The sequence below is a fragment of the Gorilla gorilla genome, chromosome 4 (assembly GCF_029281585.2).
Source record: "Gorilla gorilla gorilla isolate KB3781 chromosome 4, NHGRI_mGorGor1-v2.1_pri, whole genome shotgun sequence".
NCBI classification, from domain to species: domain Eukaryota; kingdom Metazoa; phylum Chordata; class Mammalia; order Primates; family Hominidae; genus Gorilla; species Gorilla gorilla.
Genome location: NC_073228.2, coordinates 177725363 through 177749834, shown reverse-complemented (window position 1 = coordinate 177749834; position 24472 = coordinate 177725363). Strand labels below are relative to the sequence as shown.

The following is a 24472-nucleotide window of genomic DNA, read 5'->3' as shown; positions in this document are numbered from 1 at the left end:
AAAGTCTGATAACATCAACATACAGTTCATTTTGGTAGTATCTTGAAGCATCTTTTAGAGTAAAATTAAATTTGAATTAAAAGAATATTAGGTTGAAATTTTAAAGAGCATTTGGGAAAATGCAAGTTTAACAATGCAACATTTTACAGTGAAGGTGAACATTTATGAAAAGGCTACACATTAAACAATGTAAGAATAAATTACATAAGTATAATGAATCTTGAGAATTACCTTTAGGAGGAAAATAGGATTTGCTCTCGGCTTTATGAGGCCAATCCACAATCAGAGGGCCAAAGCGACGAAAACTAGCTGTGATCTCATCTAATAAACAACAAAGGAAAACAGTAGATTTAAATATTTTTATGATCATTTTTTGAAAGTTTTTCTTTTAAGTTTCAAATCTACTATTTACAAGAACAGTAAAAAGAACTCCTTTATCCCCTTCATCTAGATTCCCCAACTGTTAATAATTTGCACATCTGCCTTCACCCTCTTTCTTCTCTCTTCCTCTTTCTCCCTCTATCTGTACATATGCACAAATCAATCTAGCCATCCAACCAAGCCAGCCAGCCAGCATCTTTTTCTGAAATGGTGCCCTGTAATCCCAAACATAACTATTGGTATCTGCTCAAAGCAAGGTCACTCCCTTATATATCAGTTTTGATATAACACTACTATGCGATTCACAGACTTCATTTAAATTTCAAAATCCTTTCTGATCCACAGTACTATCCAGAACACAGGTTGCACCTAATTATCATATCCTCAGAGCACCAGTCTTTTTTCAACTTGGAACAGCTCCATGTTCTTTCTTGTCTTTCATATTCATTCTATAGAATGACTGCTATGGTCCAAATGTTTATGTTCCCTCAAAATTCGTATGTTGAAACCTATTCCCCAATGTAAGGGTATTTGGAGCTGGGGCCTTTGGTAGGTGATTAGGTCATGGGGGTAGAATCCTTTCAATGGGATTAGTGCCCTTATAAAAGAGGCTCTGGAGAGACCCTTCACTCCTTCTGCCATGTGAGTGTACAATGAGAAGATTATTATCTATTAGGAAGCAGGCCCTCACCAGACACTGAATTTGCTGTCACCTTGATCTTGGAATTCCCAGCCTCCAGAATGGTGAGAAATAAATTTCAGTTGTTTATAAGCCACCAAGTCTGTTTTTTTTTTATAGCAACCTGAACAGATTTAAGATAGTGACCCTCAACCTGGGTCTGTGCTCTCCCTCCTATGATCAGAATCATGTGACGTATTCCAAACTGGAATATCACCATAATGGTGCAATGCCATCCTTTCCTACCATGCGCATGTTAATCTTTTTTCCCCCAAGATAAGGGCTCACTATGTTGCCCAGGCTGTTCTTCAACTTAAGTGATCCTGCCGCCTCAACTTCCCAAGTAGCTGGGATTACAGGTGCATACCACCACACCTGGAGGGCATGTTAATCTTGATCGCCTGGTTTCTCTACTACAAGCAAACCTTTTCTCCTTTTGTATTCAATTAGCATTCTACAAGAGTATATTGTGTTGCTCACCAATATCCTGTTCCTTCATGAGCCTTGGCATCCATTGAAGACTCCTGCCTGTATTAACTACCACAATAATGGTTGCCAAATAATGATTATCTGTTTCCATCATTCCTTCTACATATATTAGTTAGTATTGTGCAGTAGAAGAGTTTTCCATCTGTCCCACTGATTTATTCATTTATTGATATCAGTTTGGGTCTATTTTATTCAATGGGTTGTGATCCAATTCACTCATTTATTTTGATGCTCAATTTGTCCCCAAAATTGTCCCTGATTTGGGACAATTTTTGTCCTGCTTGTCCCTTAGGCGTGGGAGGCTCCCATCTCCTTCGCACTTCTTGCCTCCATTCTTAAGCACTTTCATGCTTTCTGGCCTACGAAGATACTCCGGGCTTGTCTTATTCTTTCCCCGTCCCAGCCCAAGAATCAGTCATTTTTTTTCAAGATGTACTGATCATTTTAGTGGCAAAAGGTATTTAGAAACTAAGTTACAGGTGCTCTATATGCTCACTGCTAGTGAGTATTCATTATTTCTAAGTCTTCACAGTGAAGGAAGCTAGGAAATAAAGAAATACACGCCCAAACACAAATTTATAACTATTTCTGTATCTGTGTATGTACTTACAAAAACTAATGAGTTCATATTGATATTTTCAATATGACTCCAACATCTCATGGGTTTTTCTAGCCTTCCGCCTTTCTATTTTTATATTCTCTTTTTGCAGGGAGAAACCTAGCTCCCAACACCTGTAAAGACATTTATTAATTTGCTCAATGTAACCAATCTTTCCCCTATAGCCTCCTCTACCTTCTACCTTTGCGCCTTGGGTCTTCTCACCCTTATTTCTTGGATACCATACGTACTGCTGCTCAGGCCTCTGAGCAAGCCCCCTCTACATACATGTATACACATCCCCTCCACTTGAGACCTCTTCCCTGTCACCAATCCACTTCCTTGACAGCAATATCTCAGCCTTAGAGGGAGAGGAAAAAGGGATGAATGGGAAAAAATGATAGACAAGGAAGACCTGACCACATTTTGCAATTTAGATGATACAAATTATGCTACATTATATATTTGGACACTAATGGGATTATGGAAAAATACATTTCAAAGAGACTTCTAGAAAGAGTAGGTAAGCATGTGTAGATAAGACCTGATAATAGGGCAGGGTAAAGGAACAGAAAAGAAAGATGAGGAGTATGCCTAAATTCCAGTCTGGTAGAGCTGTTTTCATCTTCCCCAGACTGTGAAACAGTCTAGTCTGCTCTGCTACGATACCTATTCTCATAGGTATCATAAGGGCTCATAGTGAGCCCTTATCTTGGGGGGGAAAAAAGATTAACACGCGCATGGTAGGACAGGATGGTATTGCACCATTATGGTGATATTCCAGTTTGGAATACGTAGTGTGAGCAGAGTAAGTTTAGTTTGTGTGAGTCTAGTAAACAGGGAACAATGTCAGTATAACATGGAAGTTGTACTGGTTCATAAATGATTTTTCCTAGGCAAGGTAAGCTAGCATAGTGAGGAAAGAATTACAAACTTCATCAGGAAAGGAAAAAGCCCCCCACTTGTCTGACGTACAGGTACAAACCCTCCCAGCTCTATCGTAAGAAAATTAAAAATAAGTGCAGCAACCAGAATTCTCTTGTCAGAGAGCTATGCCCCTAACCTTGCAGGGCTCTTATCTCCTGACAGTTTAGTTTGCGCTTCCTCAGGTGTTCAAAGGTCTGTTTCCATCTGCATTTTCTCCATGCTTGCAAGCCAGCATTTCCACTTTATTGGTTTTGTACATTTTCAATATTCCCTGAAGCAGCCCCAAGCATGCTGAGCTACTTGCCTGAATTGTCCAAGTCATCTCCAAGGTACTAATTCTCTTCTTGTTAGTGCTTCAGGTACAAAGTTCATTAGCTTTTAAATGATTTGTCTTTAACCTTATTTTCCCCCATAAACCCTGTAATTTTTAGTGCACAATTTTGCGAACACAATATTCTTCAAGCTATGCTGAGGGCAGGATGGAGATTGATTCAGAGAACCCTGAAATTTCAGCATAGCTTCCACCAAGACATTTTATTGTGGGCAACAAGAAAAAGCAAAAACCTCTGTTTATTTCAATCTTTGGCTTTTTAGAACCATTTCTCTCTCAACCTTCCAAAAGATAAATCATCTTGAAGAAAATGAAGTGACTTGAGAAGTCTGATCCCAATCTAAATGTGAAGATATTAAACCTTATTATTTATTAGATCTTATACATGTGTAAAGAAATCTATTCTATTCTCCATAATGTGATTTAGTGTATTTCCATTTTCACTCAGGAAACAAAGACAAAAGAAATTAGGAAAGCAACCAAAAATATGCTATAAGGTCTGCTACTTTGATTTTTATTGGGGTCACTCAGACCCATGGATGAATAGCATATTCCTGAACAAGTCCCTCTAAGTCTTTGCATGGCTGGCTCCTTATTCAGGTCTCAGCTTAAATATCACTTCCTCAAAGAGGCTTTTCTTATCCACCTAATTAAAAAGAAACTCCCTGCATCACTGTTTTACATCATCCTGCTGTGTGCTTTTCAACACTTGCTCTCCAGTATTTTCTTGCATATTTACACATTGTTTATGGGCCTTCCCCCAATAAAATGTAAACTCTATGTAAGCAGGGACCTTCCATCTTGTTTACTACCTTAAATAAGATTATCCTTCTTGTAGTACAACCGTAGGCTATATTTTTCAAAAGTTCATGCTTAGTCTAAGATTTTAAACAATGAACTATACATTTGTGGAGCACTCATAAAATGTGGGGGAAAAAAAGGAAAATACATCAATGAATTTGTCCAAAGTAGCACACACAGACAAAAACGCAGTTAGTACCCATGTATGCCCACAATAATCAAGTCCCTTGGAAGCTTTCCCAGTGATGTTTACTCCTTTTCATATAGTCCAATGCCTTGCTTTAGTTGGTTTGCACAGCTCTGCTCCCCTCCCTTCTATGAATTAATCTTATATGCCATGATAGGAGGACAGGACAAGAGAACAATGCAAGCAGGGCTGACTATTGGAGCCAGATAAGACTGTTACTGTAACACTATCTATGAGTTTCCTACTATGTGCCACCATCTGGGCACCGTGCTATAAACAGTTCTAAATATACCTTCATCAATGTCTGGAGGCAATCCGCCTACAAACACCTTGCGAGAATATCGTTCCACTCTTTCCCCATTCTGGTGACTGAAGCAGTGAGGTGAACCCAGGCCACTATGAAGAGGCTGATCCCCACGGCCATCATCCAAGAATCCATCTTCCATTGGAAACAGTGAAGACTGACCTGGAATAGAAAGCAGGGAAAAAACGGTAACAGAAAATGTTCCTTGCCACTGATTATCATGCAAAGAAACAAGGAAACAGTAGATTCAGTAAAACTGCTGCTTTTATTTTTCTCACTGAATAATAGAAACACTTAGCTATACTCTTGAATTCCCACCAACTTAAAGTCCCAACTGAGTCAGAGAGAAAGCACACGGTTAAATATTAATAGAAGGCGACTCAAGTATCCCACTGGGATCCAGAAACTTCAGTGAGGTGAACTGAAGTACAGGAGGAGAGAGCACACTTTAGCAAGCAGTCGGCAGAAGACTGTACTCCCTTGGCAGGGCCCCATGGCTATTGGCAACCTAGACATGTACACTAAATATTAAATTTGGCTATAAGACATTGAATCACTTACACTTCTTTAAAAAAATCAAACAATATAGCCTGCACAGTTTCCTCTAAGAATGTGCTTAAAATGAACAAGTCAATTTTTTTTTTTTTTTTTTTTGAGACAGTGTCTCGCTCTTTTACCCAGGCTGGAGTACAGTGGCATAATCATAGCTCACTGCAGCCTCAAACTCTTGTGCTCAAGTGACCCTCCCACCTCAGCCTCCCAAATAGCTGGGGCTACAGACACATGCCATGACATCTGGCTAACGTAACAAGTAGATTTTTAAAGTGACCACTCATTTTTATTTACCTTAACTAATGGGATATAATCAAAGCCCACTTAATGTTATATTCCAACTTCATTGTGTAGTCTTATGAAATTTAAGATTATTAGGCATGCTAATGATATATTTATTATTAGCTGGGTAATTATCAGCTTGCTAAGGGTATTATCTATTTCTAAAAACTAGTCATTAAATTTGCTGTTTGAAAATCTTATCGTCCAGAATATATATGCAGGAAACACCAGAGATGCCAATATGTGTAACAGTCTTTCCATATTTACCTGACAGCAAAATATAAACTTTTAAATCATAAGGAAAACACAGAGCTACAAATAGCTGCACAATCTCCCAAGCACTGTTTTATCACTTTTCTGGCTGCCAATTTACTTCTAGGTACTACATAAGGAATTTGTTAATGGATCTTCTAGAAATGTATCTCAAGTGCTCTTACTTTAATAGAAACATTCCAGGTTTTGCCACACTTGTCTTCAATTTCTATTACTAAACACAAATAATAACAGTATATTTTTTATAAATTTATCCTATAATAGCATATGTCAAGTGAAGACACAAACTGATTATAAAACTGGAGGTTATTTCATGAATGATCTTAAAAAAATCACTTATCCTTTAAATCTAAGCTATTTAACTGTCTTACTTTCTCGTAAAAAGGCAAAATACAGGTGCCAAGAATAAGTTATTCAGGTACCTCTACGTAATGATTCTTTAGAATTACCTAAAATTTCTAGAGCTTTTCCCCCAAATGTTTGAAATGTATAGGATTAGTCATTTATTTAGCTCATCTCATTTTAAACCACATGTATTGTTTACTTAGTAAAAAAGAAAAGAAAAAAGTTGACATAAGGCATTTGAATATAATTAAACCTCCAAGATAATGAGGTATTTTGGGACTAGTGTCACTATATTTTTCTTTTTAAAGATTCTTAATTTTTTTCTAAGAAATTCCTTTCAGAAAGGAAAAAAAGCACATCTTTAGATATAAATAAGCTGAGTTTCTCATTTAACACAGGGAAATCATTTTGATTCAAATCCAAATCCCACCATTCTGATAAATTTCTTTATAGCTCCTTAACTCCTTCAAATTATGTCTAAAATGTTAACTGTAACACAAAAATTACCTAAGGGTCAAAGCTATGCTTCATTTCCCCTCTCCCCTTCCCCACAAAGGTTAGAAATTAAACAAGCTTGGGTCGTCTCCAAATACAAGTGATACATTTAAAAGTTAAAAACAATGTTACCTCTCCTTCGCCCATATGTCCTTGCTGCATGTCAAATGAGAAAAAAACAAAAACAAAAAAACAAAACAACCTTTCAAACATTGTCAAAAGAATCAACTGTGATTTCATCTACCAGCTTTTGAAAATGGAAAAACTGTGACTATATTCTTCATTTCCTGGTAAATGTCTAAAAAAACAAGGAACGGGAGGTAAGAGGTCAATTTTGGGCATTTTAAAAATTTCTTCAAGGACACTGTAAAACTTTATTGAATCTTATTTGTTTTATGGGAAGCTTTTTGCTGTAATTGTTGCCCAAGGTTCAAACTATTATGAAACTAAGGCAGTATACAACATAATAAAAACCAACTATTACCATATTAATAACGTTTTCTCTCAGAATTCCCTGCTAACTAGCAATTTAGTAGATATACCAACATTTAATTCATGACTTTTTCACCACCAGAAGATAAATAACAACTTTACAGTATTCCTCAGTTAATCCCTTATAAGAGAAAATCATAACAAATGAAATCTTTAAGCAATTCATCAACTTCCTTTTAGCCAACAGTTCCCTATGCCTAATCAAGTCTTCTACCAAGTCCTAAATGTTGAAAAGTAAAAGGCTTGGTATTTTTATTGCCAAGTAGGTTGTAGCCAAGGGGCAAAGTAAAGGTAATTAATAATCCACTGGAATACTCAGGAAATGACAGTATAAACTTTAAATCAGAAAACCTTTGAGAAAATGTCTTCCCTGAAACAAACTGGCACTTATAAGCCCAGCCTGTCCAAACACCTCAATTCTATCCAATGAACATTTCTTGAATGTCTGATCTTGTGGATAAATAGTAAATAGTGCATGTCCCTGACCTCCAGGAACTAGCAGCTTTTAATGCCAGAAGGCCACATAAGCAAACAACAGTGTAGCATGCCTATTGTTATACTAGTTATGTTGTAGGTGTAACAGGAATAGAAGAGGAAGAACTGACTCTGATGAAAAAGTTGTGGGTGGGGGTAGGGAATTTGAGGTGGCCCTTAAAGGAAAAACAGAGGAAGGGCATTCCAGGCTCAACAGCGTTACACGCAGGGGTGCTGCTGTAGCATTCAGGGAAAGGTGGCCGGAACAGAAGCATGTAGAACAAGTGGGGACTTGGCTGGGGATGAGGTTTCAACAGTAAACTGGGATGGGTTTTTTCTTTTTGGAGACAGAATCTAGCTCTGTCACCCAGGCTGGAGTGGTGCAATCTCAGCTCACTGCGGCCTCCGCTTCCCGGGTTCAAGCGATTTTCGTGCCTCAGCCTCCCCAGTACCTGGTACCACAGGGGTGTGCCACCAAGACCTGCTAATTTTTGTATTTTTTTTTGGCAGAGATGGGGTTTCACTATGTTGGCCAAATTGGTCTCGAACTCCTGATCTCAAGTGATCTGCCCACCTCAGCCTCCCACAGTCCCAGGGTTACAGCCTGGGATAGGTTTTTGAGTTAGAAGGTATAGATAGCTCCTTTAAGAAATCACTATACAAACTCACAAACTGGTCAAGGTTTTTATTCTTATTCTTCCAGATAAATGCTAAATAATTATAACTCAGAAATATTATGTGAGTATCTTCCAAAGTGAAATTATATCTCAAACCAAAATACATTTCTGCCACACTTAGATAGCCCTGGATTTCACCAAAGTATTTGAGCAAATGGATTCACACAACATACAATCTCCCTCAAGCAGTTGTGCTTTCACTTTAATAGGTCTTAAGTTTAGGAGGTTGGGGAGGGGTAGGTATTTTCTGACTTAATCAGACAGAGGTTAGAAAGACAAATAGCATCACAAAGCAGATGCTTGTTTAAGAACATTCTATTCATACAACTGCTTCAAAGATTAGGGAGTCTGGGGAAACAAAGTAACGATCTGAAAATCTTAATGCTGTCAATCTTAAAAAGTTGATTGATGCTGCTTGGATTTCCGAGAAAACAGATATTTGAAAAGAATAAGCTTTTATAATATAGCTACAAAATTAACATGAAAACTCTCATGGCTTCCATTATATCAAAAATAAATAATTTCCGGAATAGTAAGGGCTGTGGATCAAAAGTTACAATCAAATACTCTCGAAATCTTCAAATGTACACTCTCAAACTTTGATTGTATACTATAAAATTAAACTGGTCAATATAAAATAATTCATGGTTAAATTCTGAGATTAAATTCTGAAAGCTATGTAGATATTTTCTCATATTAAGGGAAAATAGGTTATAAGTGAACAATGTTTACAACTATAAAAGTTGCCCAATCAAATCAGGAAATTAATGTAAATTAATATTGAAGAAATAAAAACAATGACATTCTGGAACATGCAAAACGAGGATGTGTAATTTTTATTTCCACTTATTGTAATACTTATACATTATTTTTCATGTAAATTTTGACATATGACATATACACAAAAATAAACCATAAGTTCAATGAATTTTCTACAAATTGAACAGACCTATGTAACCGGAACCCAGACATTAATAGAATGCTAAATAACGCCACTTTATCTTACATAAAAAAGATGTACTAAGCACTTTTCCTCACTTATTTCAAATTATATTGGCACACACTTTATGATGAAATTCTTGCAACATAGAACTTCTCTGCTTTCCTGAGGAAACAGATTTCCAATCTCATGACTAGCAAGTATTGCTTGTTATTTAATGTTTCTCAAATATCCGAGGAAGTGTAAGTTAAAAAATGACTTTAATTATGTTCAAAGAAATCTACATTTTGGAAAAGTTCTAAGTCAGCTGAACTAACCCTGCTCAGAATTTTCCTTCAGTTACCAAAAAGTAGACTCTTCAAAGATTGTTTAGATGCGTGCTCTTACCACTGAATAAAAATCTCCCAGTCCCCACCAAAGTTTAAATGAATACGATTTATATGTTTATCCACTTGTATTATTTCTTAGTTTTGATTTATTTTATTTTTGGAGATGGAGTCTCGCCCAGGCTGGAGTGCGGTGGCACGATCTCGGCTCACTGCAACCTCTGACTCCCAGATTCAAGCAATTCTTCTTGCCTCAGTCTTGCTGGGACTATAGACATATGCCACCACATCCAGCTTTTTTTTTTTTTTTTTTTTGTATTTTATTAGAGACATGGTTTTACCCTGTTGAACAGGCTGGTCTCAAACCCCCGAGCTCAGGCAATCTGCCCACTTCAGCCTCCCAAAGTGCTAGGATTACAGGCGTGAGCCACCGTGTCCAGCCTAGTTTTGATTTATAAAGTCCTCAATAATTTAATGTTCAGAACTAACAGGATTCAAGAATGTTAAAAAGAAAAAAGGCTCAAAATATTATGGCCACAAATTTTTATAACTTCTGGATACCTGCTATTAGATCTATTGATATACTTTATTTCTAAAACGTCTTTACAGGATTGCTTACAAATGCTTCCTTTCCTTGTTATTAGCCCTATATGCAGAATCAAATTCCCTCTAGCAAAATATTCCATTAATCTGTAATGCCAGACTTACGAAGAAGGTACAGAAAGACTTGTCAGGGCTCCCCTGACTTTCTCCCTCCCCACACATTTTATTATAAAAATAAAATATTATTTATCCCATAAAAAGTACTTTTTTCTCATTTGTTGCAACATTTGTAATAATCAAAAAGAAACAAAGTACCCACACATTCAAAAGAAGAAACACCTAGTAGGTGGCATTTTTATGTATGTATGTATGTATGTATGTACGTATTTCAAAGGAGCAACCCTATTAACTGAGCATGTGGCATTTTTAAATGTGGCTCACGTTCATGTACCTAAAGCTCTCTAAGATGCTGGCCTGCATGCAGTGTCTAAGTGTGTATTGTAGAATCCTTATTGTGTACATTTAAAAATAAAGAAAATATAAATAGATATGTGGGACTATGCATAAAATCTTTTTACTTTTTATTTTATTTTTATTTTTATAGAGATGGGGTTTTGCCATGTTGCCCAGGCTGGTCTCAACTCCTGGGCTCAAGAAATCCATCCACCTGGGCCTCCCCAAGTGCTAGGATTGTAGGCATGAGCCATTGCGCCTGGCCATGAAATATTTTTTTTCTAGAAACAACTACAAGAACCTTTGGAGAGAGAAACTTCTAGAAAGAGGAAAGAAGGCATTCACTTCTTGTTTTATCCCTTTTTGTACCATTTGAATTTATTATTATTGCATATGCTATATTGCTATATTTGTTAATGAACCCTTTTTGGTTTTCTCCTTGGTACTAATATTAAAAATGAACAAATGACATTATTACTTTCACACAAAAGCATACTTTCCTACATGACAGCACCTAATCAATTCTGTCACGAATAGGACTTTAGGCCATGAAGGATAAGATATTACTATGTTTTAGTGGACAATGAAAAAACGGATCCTATTCGGGTTACGCTGATCTACCTTAGGCTCTCCAACTGTGCACCTCTCTCTGCCCCATGGTGAGAAGACAAATAGCAATTCTATCTGGAAAAAAAAGGGAGGTGTAGCTCAGATGATAAGATGTTATCAGATAACTGGCTTCTTTTGGCTAGGCATTGTGGCTAACACCTATAACCCCAGCACTTTGGGAGGTCGAGGTGGGCAGATCATTTGAGGTCAGGAGTTCGAGACCAGCCTGGCCAATATGGTAAAACCCTGTCTATAATAAAAATATAAAAATTAGCTGGGTGTGGTGGCACATGCCTGTAATCGCAGCTACTTGGTAGGCTAAGGCAGGAGAATTGCTTCAACCCGGGAGGTAAAGGTTGCAGTGAGCTGAGATTGCACCACTGCACTCCAGCCTGGGCAACAGAGCGAGATTCCGTCTCAAAACAGTACAAAACAAAACAAAACAACCTGACTTTTCCAGGAGGACTAAAAGAAAATATATGGGGAGAGCAGTGTGGAAATTAGCCAAATTAGTAAATCAGTTGAAAAGATATAAATCAAAGGCTTGAAGCTAAAAGGAATTAATCTGTGAACAAAAGAATAAAGATGGTAGAACCAAAAAGCAGACACAATCATTACAAAGATCAAAGCATACAATTCAACAAAGATGCAAAGAAACATTTTAAATGATTTTATAAATTAATCCCTAATTTAATAGGCTCACTGCCACAAAATTAATTTACATTTGCTTTATAGTTAGAAATTCCTGTCACATTGGCTTATGCTTATATTAGCTTGTTGGTACAACAACATTCAAAGAATGTTCCTAAGATATGATAAAGACACTATTATTTGTAAGGCCTACCTTAGAAAGAGCAGAGAATGCAACTCTAGTTTCCTTATGTCCCTAACCCTCAGTTCCTTTATTTATAAAAATGGGAAGCAAATGAGAGAATAATGAAAAACACAATGTGTATATGTAATGGTCAGTCACATACTCAATAAATAATCTCCCTTTCCCAAAAGTAAATTCATATGCATATATTCTGAGTATGATCTTCAACAATTATTCTCAGCTTTTCATTAGCATTTTAAGGTTAACAATTGTAGAGCACTTTAGAGTTTACAGTTTGTTTTCATATTATCTTTTCAATGAAGGGATCTTTCCACATGCTTATTATTGTAGCAACTAGAACCATATTACACACATTTTCAGTAAGTGATCATCATCTACATTTCTCTTGAGTAAATTACACCTTCCTTTTTGATAGATTTCTTCCCCCTCCCAAGCAAACAATCTTCCTCTTTTCATTCCAAAAAACTATAATTAAGAGATGTTGGGCCGGGTGCAGTGACTCACGCCTGTAATCCCAGCACTTTGGAAGGCTGAGGCAGGCCGATCACTTGAGATCAGGAGTTCGAGACCAGCCTGGCCAACATGGTAAAACCCCATCTCTACTAAAAATACAAAAATTAGCTGGGCATGGTGGCAGGTGCCTGTAATCTCAGCTACTTGGGAGGGTGAGGCAGGACAATTGCTTGAACCTGGGAGATGGAGGCTACAGTGAGCCGAGATGGAGCCACTGCACTCCAGCCTGGATCAGACTGGAGTCTGGATCAGTCCAGAACAGACTTCATCTCAAAAAAAAAAAAAAAGGAAAGAAATGTTGTTCTGTGCTACCCTTAATAGATCTCTTACTAATCTCTTCCTCAAAGGAAAGAAAATACATATATGAGTTGTTAAAACTTAATAGGTTTTTTTTTGCTCTATAACTTTCTCCTGCCACAAGGTTCATTTTTGAAGTAGCTAATCCTGAGGGCTAAAGCAGGAGAATGAAAGGTTAGAGAAAAAAAAAAAAAGTATAATGCACAAGCATTTTTATACAGAGGTGGTGGTGGTTTCTTAGGTAAAATAAAGTTTCAAGCTGGGTAAGAGGAAAACTAATCTTTTAATCCAATGTCTATCTCAGAGCTAAGCCAAGATACTCCAGAGGAATTTGAGGTAACTGGCCTATGTTTAGCACTTCTTCTCACTTAACTGGGAAACTAAGTTTTAGGCTTGCTTCTCATAACCATAAAATAGGCATTCTAACTATATCCCTACTACATGAAATTTACTAGTATAAGGCATCTATTATGGGCTGAATTATGTGGCCACCCCCTACCCCCACCCTCCTGCCCAAATTCATATGTTGAAGTCCTAACCTCCAGTACCTCAGAATGTGACTATATTTGGAGACAGGGTCTTTAAAAAGGTAATTAAGGTTAAATGAGGTCACTTGGGTGGTCCCTAATCCAATATGACTGGTGTCTTTATAAGAAGAGTTTAGGACACAGACATGCACAGACGGAAAACCATGTGGCGACACAGCTATCTATAAGCCATAGAGAGATGCCTCAAAAGAAATGAACCCTGATAACACCTTGCTTTTGTACTTCTAGCCTCCAGAACTGAGGAAGTAAATTTCTGTTTAAGCCAGTAGTCAGTGGTACTTATTATAGCAGCCCTAGCAAACTAATATAGCACCCAAAAAGTAGCTTTAGTTTGGTTTTAAAAATACATTGAAAATCCAAGAACTGTCCCCAAGATTGCCCCTCAAAAAAATCTCTACAACTATTAACACAGCAATAAATTGAAAAATTCCCTAGAGTGTGAATTGTAACATTCTTAACACAATTACCAATCATTGTTGAATTATATTGGCACTGCCTTTTAACATGAGTGGTATACGAAGGTCATTGTATGAAACTGTAGGAAATTGATGAACGAGCAGGGCAAAAAAATAATTTGATCCATGGATGAATACAACCTATTTATCTTTGTAAAGGCAAATTACAACATTAGTCCAATATAAACCACTGAAAACTGGTTGGTGACTCTGACTTTTTTTCTTTTAATTATTGTTATAATTTTTCCAATGAGAGGCTGGTGAGGGGATTTTCTTTCTATTTATTGAGGATTTAAACCTCTTTCTAAAAGCTTTGAGGTTGCTTGAAAATTTCAAAATAAAGCATAAAATAAAAATCAGAGAGTCAAAATTCAAATGTTCATGTGAGAAAGAGAATAAACAGCTGCTCTACATTTTTATCGAAACAAAACAAGAAACGGCTTTCCACAGATAACTTGGAAGAAAAAGCTCTGAAAGTTACACTGAAACAAAGCAGAGTGGCTATATAATCACCTCATTAAAGGTTTTTAAAAGCCTGAATAGATTACGGTGGACAAGGAAGAATAGCTCCTTACAGCACCTTTCAGTCTTAAAATTAAACAATGACTATAAAGTGACATAATAGATTAGGCTTTTATTTTCAGTTTTAAGAAAAGGCTGCATGGACACAAGACATGAAGGGAATGCATTTGAAAGTGCATAGTTTTAGATTATCTACCTTAATGACAGACAATGAAAGCATGTTCAACTTTCAACAATTTTTACAAACTCATATTAATCCTTTGTTCTGTATTTTTTTCTTATATATTTTCAGCTATTAAGAATCAATACATGAATGAGATTAATTCCTAACCAAAAATATTACTTATTCTAATTCTCTTATTTTGACTTACTACGTGCCAGGTGCTATGCTAAGTGATTTACACACATTGAATCTTCACCACAACCCTATGTGATAGGTAGTACCTGTAAATTATTTAATTAATCTTCACTAAGCACAATTCATTATGCCAGATTTGCAATACAGGTACCCCCAAAACCTGAGCTAAAGTGAGAGCAAAGCTACTAAGAATGAATACATGAATGAGGTTAATTTGTCGACAGATGTGATCCACTCTAGAAGATATTTCACAAACATGACTGACAGAATGGACAATGTGCATATCTTGATCAAGGTCACTAAAAAATTCTCAACACCTCTCCTCCCTACCTAGTTTTAATTTCACGACTTTCAAGCAATCTTCTGCTCTAATCTGGACATTGCTACTGGAGAGAGAATAGGTCAGTCGAGTAGTCACCTCTGGCATCTGGTCTACCTGGAAGTTTTATGCTTCATTATAAATGAATAAATTGGCATCTGGTCCTAGTTGGTTGGTTACTAAAAAACTAATCCTTCATCAAATCTGACAAAATCAAGTTTTGGGGCCCCATGAAGCTCAGTACTAGACCTGAGACCATGGCAACTGTAAACCCCACACTCCCGGGTCTTGCTCGGGGAGCCAGCAAGAGATGTTTCTTAGAAGAAAGACATCTCTCTTTGTCCTTTATCTTCATGTCTTTCAGTTTGAGGCAATGTTAACCCAAGTCAGTATGCCTTTATAATAAACAAAATTTCCACGTATACAACATTAAAAACTATCTAGTCTTCTTTTAGAGTTCATGGACCAGTAAAATTTGAAAACCTAAATATTTTGGGAAAAAGTTACTTTTATTTTTTTATTGACAAGTAAGATCATTAAAAATAATCTATTTATGAAAGAAAGGATAGCAATGAAGAAAAAAGGAAAGGCAATCTCATAATAGTATACTTTTTTTCTTTTTTTGAGGCAGGGTGTCACTCTGTTACTGTGGCTGGAGTACAGTGGTGCAATCATGGCTCACTGTACCCTTGACCTCCCCGGCCCAAGCAATCCTCCCACCTCAGCCTCCCAAGTAGTTGGGACTACAAGCATGTGCCACCACACCTGGCTAGTTTTTAAAAATCTTTTGTAGAGACAAGGTTTGGCCATGTTGCCGAGGCTGGTGTTGAATTCCTGGGCTCAAGGAATCCTCCTGCTTCAGCCTCCCAAAGTGCTGGGATTACAGGTGACTTTTTTTCCCTAGTTAAGTGAATTTAGCTTTAAGGAAAACCCACTAGAGACAGTTTATTTTTCTCGACAACCCTCAACAAGATGGGCCCCAGAGGCAACTAATCCAACAGGAACACCTTCATAAGGAAACTGGGACAAAGAAGAGTTGATCACTTTGCCTAAGATGACACAGTAATATCCCCAATCTTGGTTCACTACAATTTCCAGTACTTGGAACTGACTTGAACTAGTTCCAAAGGAAAAGGTAAACTCTTCTGCATGTATATATATATCCCTTATGTTCTCCTTATCCTGATGCCACTGTCGCCACTGGGTTTGGTTTTTGGCCTAATACATTTATGCTAGAATATTACATTATGGTATTATTTCTCGCACTGTAGCATGAAAAGACCTACGTCTGATGACCAAGTAAGATTTTATAAACTATTTAGTCTCTAGAAGATCTGATGTACCCAGCAATTCTCAAAAATCAAATCTCCTGCTAACTTCTCCTGGCTCAACAATCCTTCAACATATTGATTTCAAAAGGAGATCCAGTTATAAAAATAATTTTTAACTCCTCATTCACAACATACTAAAATCAAGGAGTAGAAGAATTTTTATTTTTATTTGTTTTGGGAATTATGAGAATATAGCTATTTAGTCCATAACACTTCTTAGAGGTCATGGGACTTAAAATGAGCTTTGACAAATGGAAGACATTTTCTACACACAGAAATCTGAAATCCACATTCCATAGCAAATTAGTAGAAAAGAAGTAAACAAGACCTCTGTATTTCACCCAATTGTTTTAGACCACGATACTAAAAAAACAGACACTAAAATTCTTGTGAGTGGATATTCCCTCCTCCTGGTGAAACTTAGCTTGCTTCACCATGCGCATAAAAAGAGAACTCAACAGAACATTAGCACAGGAAAGGAGAATCTAATGAAGACACTGGAAAGCCAATAAAACTTCATGTTTCTTGTTTTTGTTAGACAGCAAACAGCAAATGACTTTGTCCTATGCAATGTCAAGCACTGTGGTTTTAGGCTGCCTTTTGCTGGTTTTAGATCTCTGCTTATCCTTTCCTCTTGGAACATTTTTCCAGCCACGTGGAAATGGCTTTTATGTTGACATTTCAAAGGTCACTCTACAGAAGCTAATATTAGATAAAGCCAATCTTTAGGTATCATTATGGGATTTTCATTCTCATTGTCACCAAGTTCAGGACAGGGAATCAGTTGGCCCTCATATTAAAAAGAAAAGTTTCTGCCACAATTGTGAGCTAAAAGAATCATTCTTAAAATAGCTGATAGTTTAATAGCAACTTACAGTTATCATTACAGAACAAACTAATGTCATTTCTCCACTGCTGATGCACAACTACTGTATCAGTTTTGTGCACTTCACTAGGGTAAATCAATTATCACTTACCATTAATAAGCAGAGAGCTATCGGATCCTGGATATGAATAGTTTAGACGACCTGAAGGTAAAAGAAGGCCGTTACTAAGTTTACTTTTTTCATAGATGGTTTAAACTTATTCAATAACAGAGCTGAATTGACTTGCTTTCAAATAGGCAAGGTATTTGAATCAGAGGATATATCAATCAGCATGTTCATCAATATTCAAAAAGGAAAAGTTTGAAAGTAGGAAAAGAAAATATCTCTCATATTTAACTAGGTCCTTCTAATTTACAAATCCCCATCCAAGGTAATTTTCTTTTTACCATTATGTAATAGCAACTCATTATGACAATCTTCACATTTCTGCCCCAATAAATGTGAAAATTTTTCTTCATTTGTGTAGTGTTTTGTTACTTTTGAAACTATGTAATTGGCAGTAATATTTTCCTATGTGATTCATAAGAAAAGTGCCAGGCTTATGCCTACATGTAGAGACAGGCTAATGGGTTTAATTTCAGGTTTGGGGAAATATTCTCAGAGGGAAGAAGAACATTTCACTAAACTTACATATGATGAAAAATATCAAAAGCCCAGGGCACAGTAGGCACTCACTAAATGCTGGGTTACTTTCCTCTGAATTTTGAAGTGTGTCAAAATCTATTTTTGAAACTAAAATGGGCACCCAAGATACCCCTCAAAAAAGAATTTGTGAAGGTACTAAAATTTTTGTTGGATGAACTGTCTTCCAAATTGGTAGCCACAAATGCATGGGGGGGAATGGCACTGGGATTTCTCTATGTTGAAGGAATTACATTTCTGTTTTGGAAGAGTTTTACATGTAAGTTGAGTTATCTACACTACAAATCCTTACTGAGTACACATATGGACCTAGTTCTATACTGTAAGTTATAAAATAAGAATCATCATGCAACACTTTTACATCTCCAAACCCCACATGCCATCTGCACCCACCTTGAGAAGAATGACTGAAGAACCCTCAACAGGTCTTCCTCATCTAAGGAATGGACAGGGGGACCTGGTTGTTAGTTCTCTACTATAGTCCCACCTTCTATAAATCAGGATTTAGAACAGGACTTTTAAAGTGACTCGGAACTACAAACATTCCTTTAGGAAACAGCAGTCTGAACTCTGACCCCACAGAACCATGACTCTCAAAAGCTAAGGAAAAACGGATAAACAGAGGTTCTCCAATGGCTTGAGGCTGGGGCAGGCCTTCCAGGATGCCAGCAAGGACTCTAGCTAGTTCCACTAAATACTCTGGGAACCAGAGCTAACATGGGGTCCCATCAATCCAACAGCTACATATTAACAACTCTTTAGAAAGGAACTTAAAGTCTTCAATGTTTTAAAATGCTGCTTCTTTGAAACAGTCTCCATAGTAATGAACTCATGGCATGAAAAGAGGAAACTATTCTCTATTGCCAACAGCTTTAATTAATCCATATCCAAAACTTGAAGTCTGGATAAACTCTGAACTTTATAATTTTCCTACAATTTTTTTTTTTTTTTTTTTTTTTTTGAGACAGAGTCTCACTCTGTCTCCCAGGCTGGAGTGCAGTGGCACGATCTCGGGTCACTGCAAGCTCCGTCTCCCAGGTTCATGCCTCATTCTCCTGCCTCAGCCTCCCAAGTAGCTGGGACTACAGGCGCCCGCTACCATGCCTGGCTAATTTTTTTGTATTTTTAGTAGGGACGGGGTTTCACTGTGTTAGCCAGGATGGTCTCAATCTCCTGACCTTGTGATCCACCTGTCTCGGCCTCCCAAAGTGCTAGGATTACAGGAGTGAGCCACTGCGCCCGGCTGCCAATTTTCCTACAATTTTAAAACCAAATGAAAGGATTTAAAAGAAACTAAGTTGGTAATCGTTCCATTTAAATTTCAGCTTAGTCCTATGTAGGGAGTGGAGGTAGGAATGGAGATGGAAGAAAAAAAGGTAAAAATTAATTTTGACATTTCAATTTCTTCCTAAAAATTGGTTTCATTCTTTACTTCTAATGTACATAGCCAAGCACCAAATCTACTGAATTCTATCTAGGCTACTTTTTAACTAAAGCCTGGATCTATGTCCTGTCACAAGTATGTATTTTCAAAAGGATAGACTTGAGATGCTACGAGCAAGAACATGACCCTGTTAAAAACTTGGGGGACGGAGGGGCAAGTGCGGTGGCTCACGCCTGTAATCCCAGCACTTTGGGAGGCCAAGGCGGGCAGATCGCCTGAGATCAGGAGTTCGAGACCAGCTTGGTCAATGTGGTGAAACCCCATCTCTACAAAATACAAAAATTAGCCAGGCGTGGTGGTGCACGCTTGTAATCAACCCAGCTACTGGGGAGGCTGAGGCAGGAGAATTGCTTGAATCCAGGAGGCAGGGGTTGCAGTGAGCTGAGATCTCGCCACCGCTCTCCAGCCTGGGAGACAAGCACAAAACTCTGTCTCAAAAAAAAAAAAACTTGGGAGGTGGGAACAGAGTACTGTTTCTGAATCACAACTAAAAGTAGCAGCTGAATTTCTGTAATGGAACATATATAGAGATTTTATACTTCTAAAACTCTCTAGTAAATGAATAAGAGCTATCACACTTTCATTTATCATAAAACATTTTCAGAAGAATGACTAAATCAATATGGAGACAAAAATATTTGATAACATTAGTTGAAATATTAAGAGGAAATGTCTTATTATCTCCAAGAAGATATTCTAATTATTTAATGCTAACATTGCAATAGAAACCAAGGCTGTTCTATATGAACCATAATGCCTCTTACTTGATGCCAAGGAAGGACTATTATTATTATTACTTTAATTTTTGAGACAGGGTCTCACTCTGTTGCCCAGGCTGGAGTGCAGTGTGGTGCTAACTCAGCTCCAGCCTCGACCTCCCAGGCTTAAGTGATCCTACCACCTCAAGTCTCCCAAGTGACTGGGACTACCGATGCATGCCACCATGCCTGGCTAATTTTTTATTTTTTGTAGAGATGGGGGTCTCCCTATGTTACCCAGGCTGGTCTTGAACTCTTGGGCTCAAGCAATCCTCCCACCTCAGCCTCTTCAAGTGCTGGGTTTACAGGAATGAGCCACCTCACCCAGCCCTAACGGAGGATAATGAACAATGAGAATCCAAAAGACAATTACTAAACAGGCTGGTTTCACAATGAAGTTTCACAAATGAAGTTCCACTTTATCACAAACTCATGTTTTGGGTACCTTTTAAAGAGAAAATTTCAACTTGACAGTAACAAAACAGTCTCTTAACTCTATTAGGAGATTAACTCTTCCCATATCTCCTGAAGAGACCTCCCACAACCAAAGGAGGTGACCTTTAACACTTTCCCTGTCCCTTGGCCTTATAAGTTACAGTCATTCTACCCTCCAGCTAAGACACAATGCGACACTGAAAAATCACTGGCAAAGTTCACAGTTGAACTCTGAAAGTGATACTTGTTTTTAATTTTTTTGATCCGGCCTTGTGATATGATTCCTGTTGTCAGGTTAGAATCAATTGTGGTCTCTAGTAGCAAACACACCTGTGACATTCTGTTAAACAATCAGCTATTCTTTCTACTTAAATTTTAACATAAGTGACATTAAGAAACTGTTTTCTTTTTTTAACTTTCATAATGCTTCCCTAACTTGTGTGCCCTACTCTTCTGTAAATTCTCTCCACAACTAAAATATCTAAAGAGTTGTCCATCATCTATTATGGATAACACATATCATTTCCTTTCTGGAAATCCTCCAAAAGCTTCCATTGAAAGTGCCATGGGAATTTGGTTATCTACAACCTTTTTGCACTCTCGTACTTTTTCCTTTATTTCTGTTCTAATATCCTCTCTGCTATATTGGTGTAAGTTTCTATAGCTTTTCTATTCCATGGCTAGCTAGTTGATAATCCCCTCCCATGCCTGAGACAGTGGCCCTCACTCCATGTTCCCAATGAAGAGTGTGTGTCTCGTATATATGTATTTTTATGTTGATATATAAATATGTGCTTATATATAAGCATATTTGCATACTTACAAATAAATATATAAACGTCATTTTTTAGAGCATTTTAGGTTCACAGCAGAACGGAGAGGAAGATACAGAGATTTCTGATATCCCCCTGCCCCCACATATGCATAGCTTACCCCATTATCAACATCCCGACCAGAGTGGTATAGGTTGATGGTTAAAACTGCAACTACTTTTGCACCAACCTATACATTTGTTACACCCAAAGTTCACAGTTTACATTAGGGTTCACTCTTGGTATTCATTCTGTGGGTTTGGACAAATGTATAATGACATGTATCCACCCATTATGGTATCATACAAAGTAGTTTCACTGCCATAAAAATCCTCTGTGCTCCCCGTATTCATCCCTCTTCACCAGCCCCCAACCCCTGACCTTTTTATTGTCTCACAGACTTGCCTTTTCCAGACTATCATACAGTTGGAATCATAAAGTATGCAGCCTTCCAGATTGCCATCTTTCCCTTAGTCATATGCATTTAAGGTTCCTCCACATCTTTTCATGGTTTGATTGCTCATTTCTTTTTAGTGCTTAATAATAGTCCATTGTGTGGATGGATCACAGTTTACTAATCTATATTCACCTACTGAAGGGTATCTTGGTTTTTCCAAGTTTTGACAATTATGAATAAAGCCGTCATAAACATCTATGTGCATGCAGGCTTTTGCGTAGGCACAAGTTTTCTCAAGGATTTTTTCAAATCTATCTTTTTTTTTTTTAGATGGAGTCTCACTCTGTCACCCAGGCTGGAGCGCAGTAGCGCGATCTCGGCTTACTGCAACCTCTGCTTCCTGGGTTCAAGCGATTCTTCTGCCTCAGCCTCCCGAGTAGCTGGGACTACAGGCGAGCACCACCACACACAGCTAATTTTTGTATTTTTAGTAGAGTCAGGGTTTCACCATATTGGCTAGGCTGGTCTTCAACTCCTGACCTCGTGACCCTCCTGCCTCGGCCTCCCGAAGTGCTGGGATTACAGGCTTGAGCCACTGCGCCTGGCTGGAAACATCTTTTTAATGAACTCACCACATTTTATTTGTAGCTACAAAGCAACAACTAACTTTCTTACCTAATCATTTCAGCTTCTGGCTAACCTTCTTATCTCTTTTACATTAAAGCCCCCTTCGGAATTAGAGCTTTTAATACCTAGGCATCTTGAGTGTCCTGTTTGGGTACCAGGTGAGCATTTGATGAGTTCATTCCACTGAACTCAAAACACCAGTATTTCATAAGTAAAGTATAATAAAATAAAAATTGAGATGTCTGAATATAATATAACCCAATACCTGCCTGCTGTTTTGTCTGGTTGGGTTTTTGAGAACTCATCTTTTTTATTTTATTTTTTCAGACAGAGTCTCGCTCTGTCTCCCAGGCTGGAGTGCAATGGCACGACCTTGGCTCACTGCAACCTCCGCCTCCCAGGTTCAAGTGATTCTCCCACCTCAGCCTCCCGAGTAGCTGGGATTACTGGCACCCACCATCATGCCCGGGTAATTTTTTTGTATTTTTGTAGAGACAGAGTTTCACCATGTTGGCCAGGCTGATCTCGAACTCCTGACCTCAGGTGATGCCTCCACCTCGGCCTCCCACAGTGCTGGGATTACAGGCATGAGTCATGGTGCCCAGCCAAGAACTCATCTATCTTTAATCATTATCCAGGTTTGGGCACATTCAGAATTTAATTTCTAAAGGGAGAAGGAAGGCATTAGGATTTCGGCATGTGAACCTATTTGATGAGCAAAATTCAATCTTTGAAGGCTCTTGGTATTGATTTTGTTATAAATATAAAAAATACTGCCTGGTCAGCAGCCCTAATCTTAAGGAACATTATGACAGGAAAAGCAGTAGTCTCTGGAGGCCAGCTGCAGAATTTGGAACCAGAAGCCTGGCATACATCATGCCGAAGGCATAGGCTATATTTGGTGACATGACTCAACCTAGCCAAATATAGGCAACAGATACAGTGTGACTCTGGGGATCTACACTACCAAATCCTACAACCTAGAAAAGATCCATACGTCAACTAGGCAATTCTATGCTAAGCATTTGCCAGTTGGAAGAACCAATATTTACCAACAGACTGACTTAGAATAGGTGGGGGCAGGAGGTGCTAAAAAGAACAGTATGTACTATCATATCCTTTTAAGACACTAACTAAAGTAACCAAGTCAAAAAATAAAAGGAGAAAAGACCAGAGGAAATCCTCCTTTACATTAGCAGTATATATAAGTATTACTTTCATTAATTAGGTAAAATAAGTTATTTTCTAAAGAATAATCCAGATATTACTACTACTGATAATTCAACAGGAAATAATAAAAATAAATGCTGCCATTTCAAACACACAAACACCAAAAAGTATCAAATGTATCTGCAGCACAATTAGATTTCACGCTATCTATAAGCTTTTCTTTTTCACAGTCATGCCAACAATGTTGACAACATGGTGCAGGCCAAGGAATGATAATAGGGAATAACTCTAAAGTGACAAGTAGCATAAAATTTTTAAGGATCAACTTTTGATTGATTCACCCTATAAAAATGTGGATATTACAAAGAAAAGCAGGGTGTTTGCAGAGGAGTCTTCAGTGAGCACCATTAAAAATTTCTAATACACACAAATATATACATACACATACATTTGCAGTTGTTGATTGCCTAACTAGAAGTGCTGCTCCTACCCCTGCTCCTGCTAATTTTGTTTAGCTCACATCTAAGTAAATCGAAACTATACTGTCATAAGTAATATTTTAAAGGAGGTAGTCCTCCTACCCCTGCACATCTTCTGTTTTTACAAACTCCACTTGAGACTTGCAGCAAGATGGCGCTGTGGGGACCTGGACATTGGACAGCAAAGCTCAAGAACTGTGTAATAAATCCACTGGTTTTGAATGCCAACTTTATATACTTACACAAATGCAGAAGACATAGCAATATGAACAAAACAGCATTCAATATGTTCTATAATTTAATGGTATAAATTTAATTTTAAGTAATTTAGTGTATTGACACAAAAATAACTCCCCAAATCAAAATCAGTAAGCTTATTCTACCCCCTTATCTATCTGTGCTACAACCAACTTCCAACAAAGACATTCCCGTGCAAAATCACAAAGAAGGAACTGGCTGAGACAGATATCAGCTGAAGAGTCTTG

At 37.6% G+C, this 24472-nt stretch overlaps 1 protein-coding gene across 4 annotated transcripts in view; it reads right to left on the bottom strand.

The window, feature by feature from the left end:
* The window catches only part of CPEB4 (cytoplasmic polyadenylation element binding protein 4), a 71956-nt gene that overhangs the window by 10484 nt on the left and 37000 nt on the right, over nt 1–24472 (bottom strand). The window contains exons 3-6 of one of the 4 annotated variants that reach the window (XM_004043023.5): nt 17314–17364; nt 6777–6800; nt 4686–4859; nt 232–321 (exon numbers count right to left, since the gene is read on the bottom strand). In XM_004043023.5, coding sequence (XP_004043071.1) covers nt 232–321; nt 4686–4859; nt 6777–6800; nt 17314–17364 — 339 coding nt within the window. The remainder of the gene's footprint in view (nt 1–231; nt 322–4685; nt 4860–6776; nt 6801–17313; nt 17365–24472) is intronic. The other 3 variants (XM_004043024.5, XM_004043025.5, XM_004043026.5) reach the window with 3 other exon arrangements.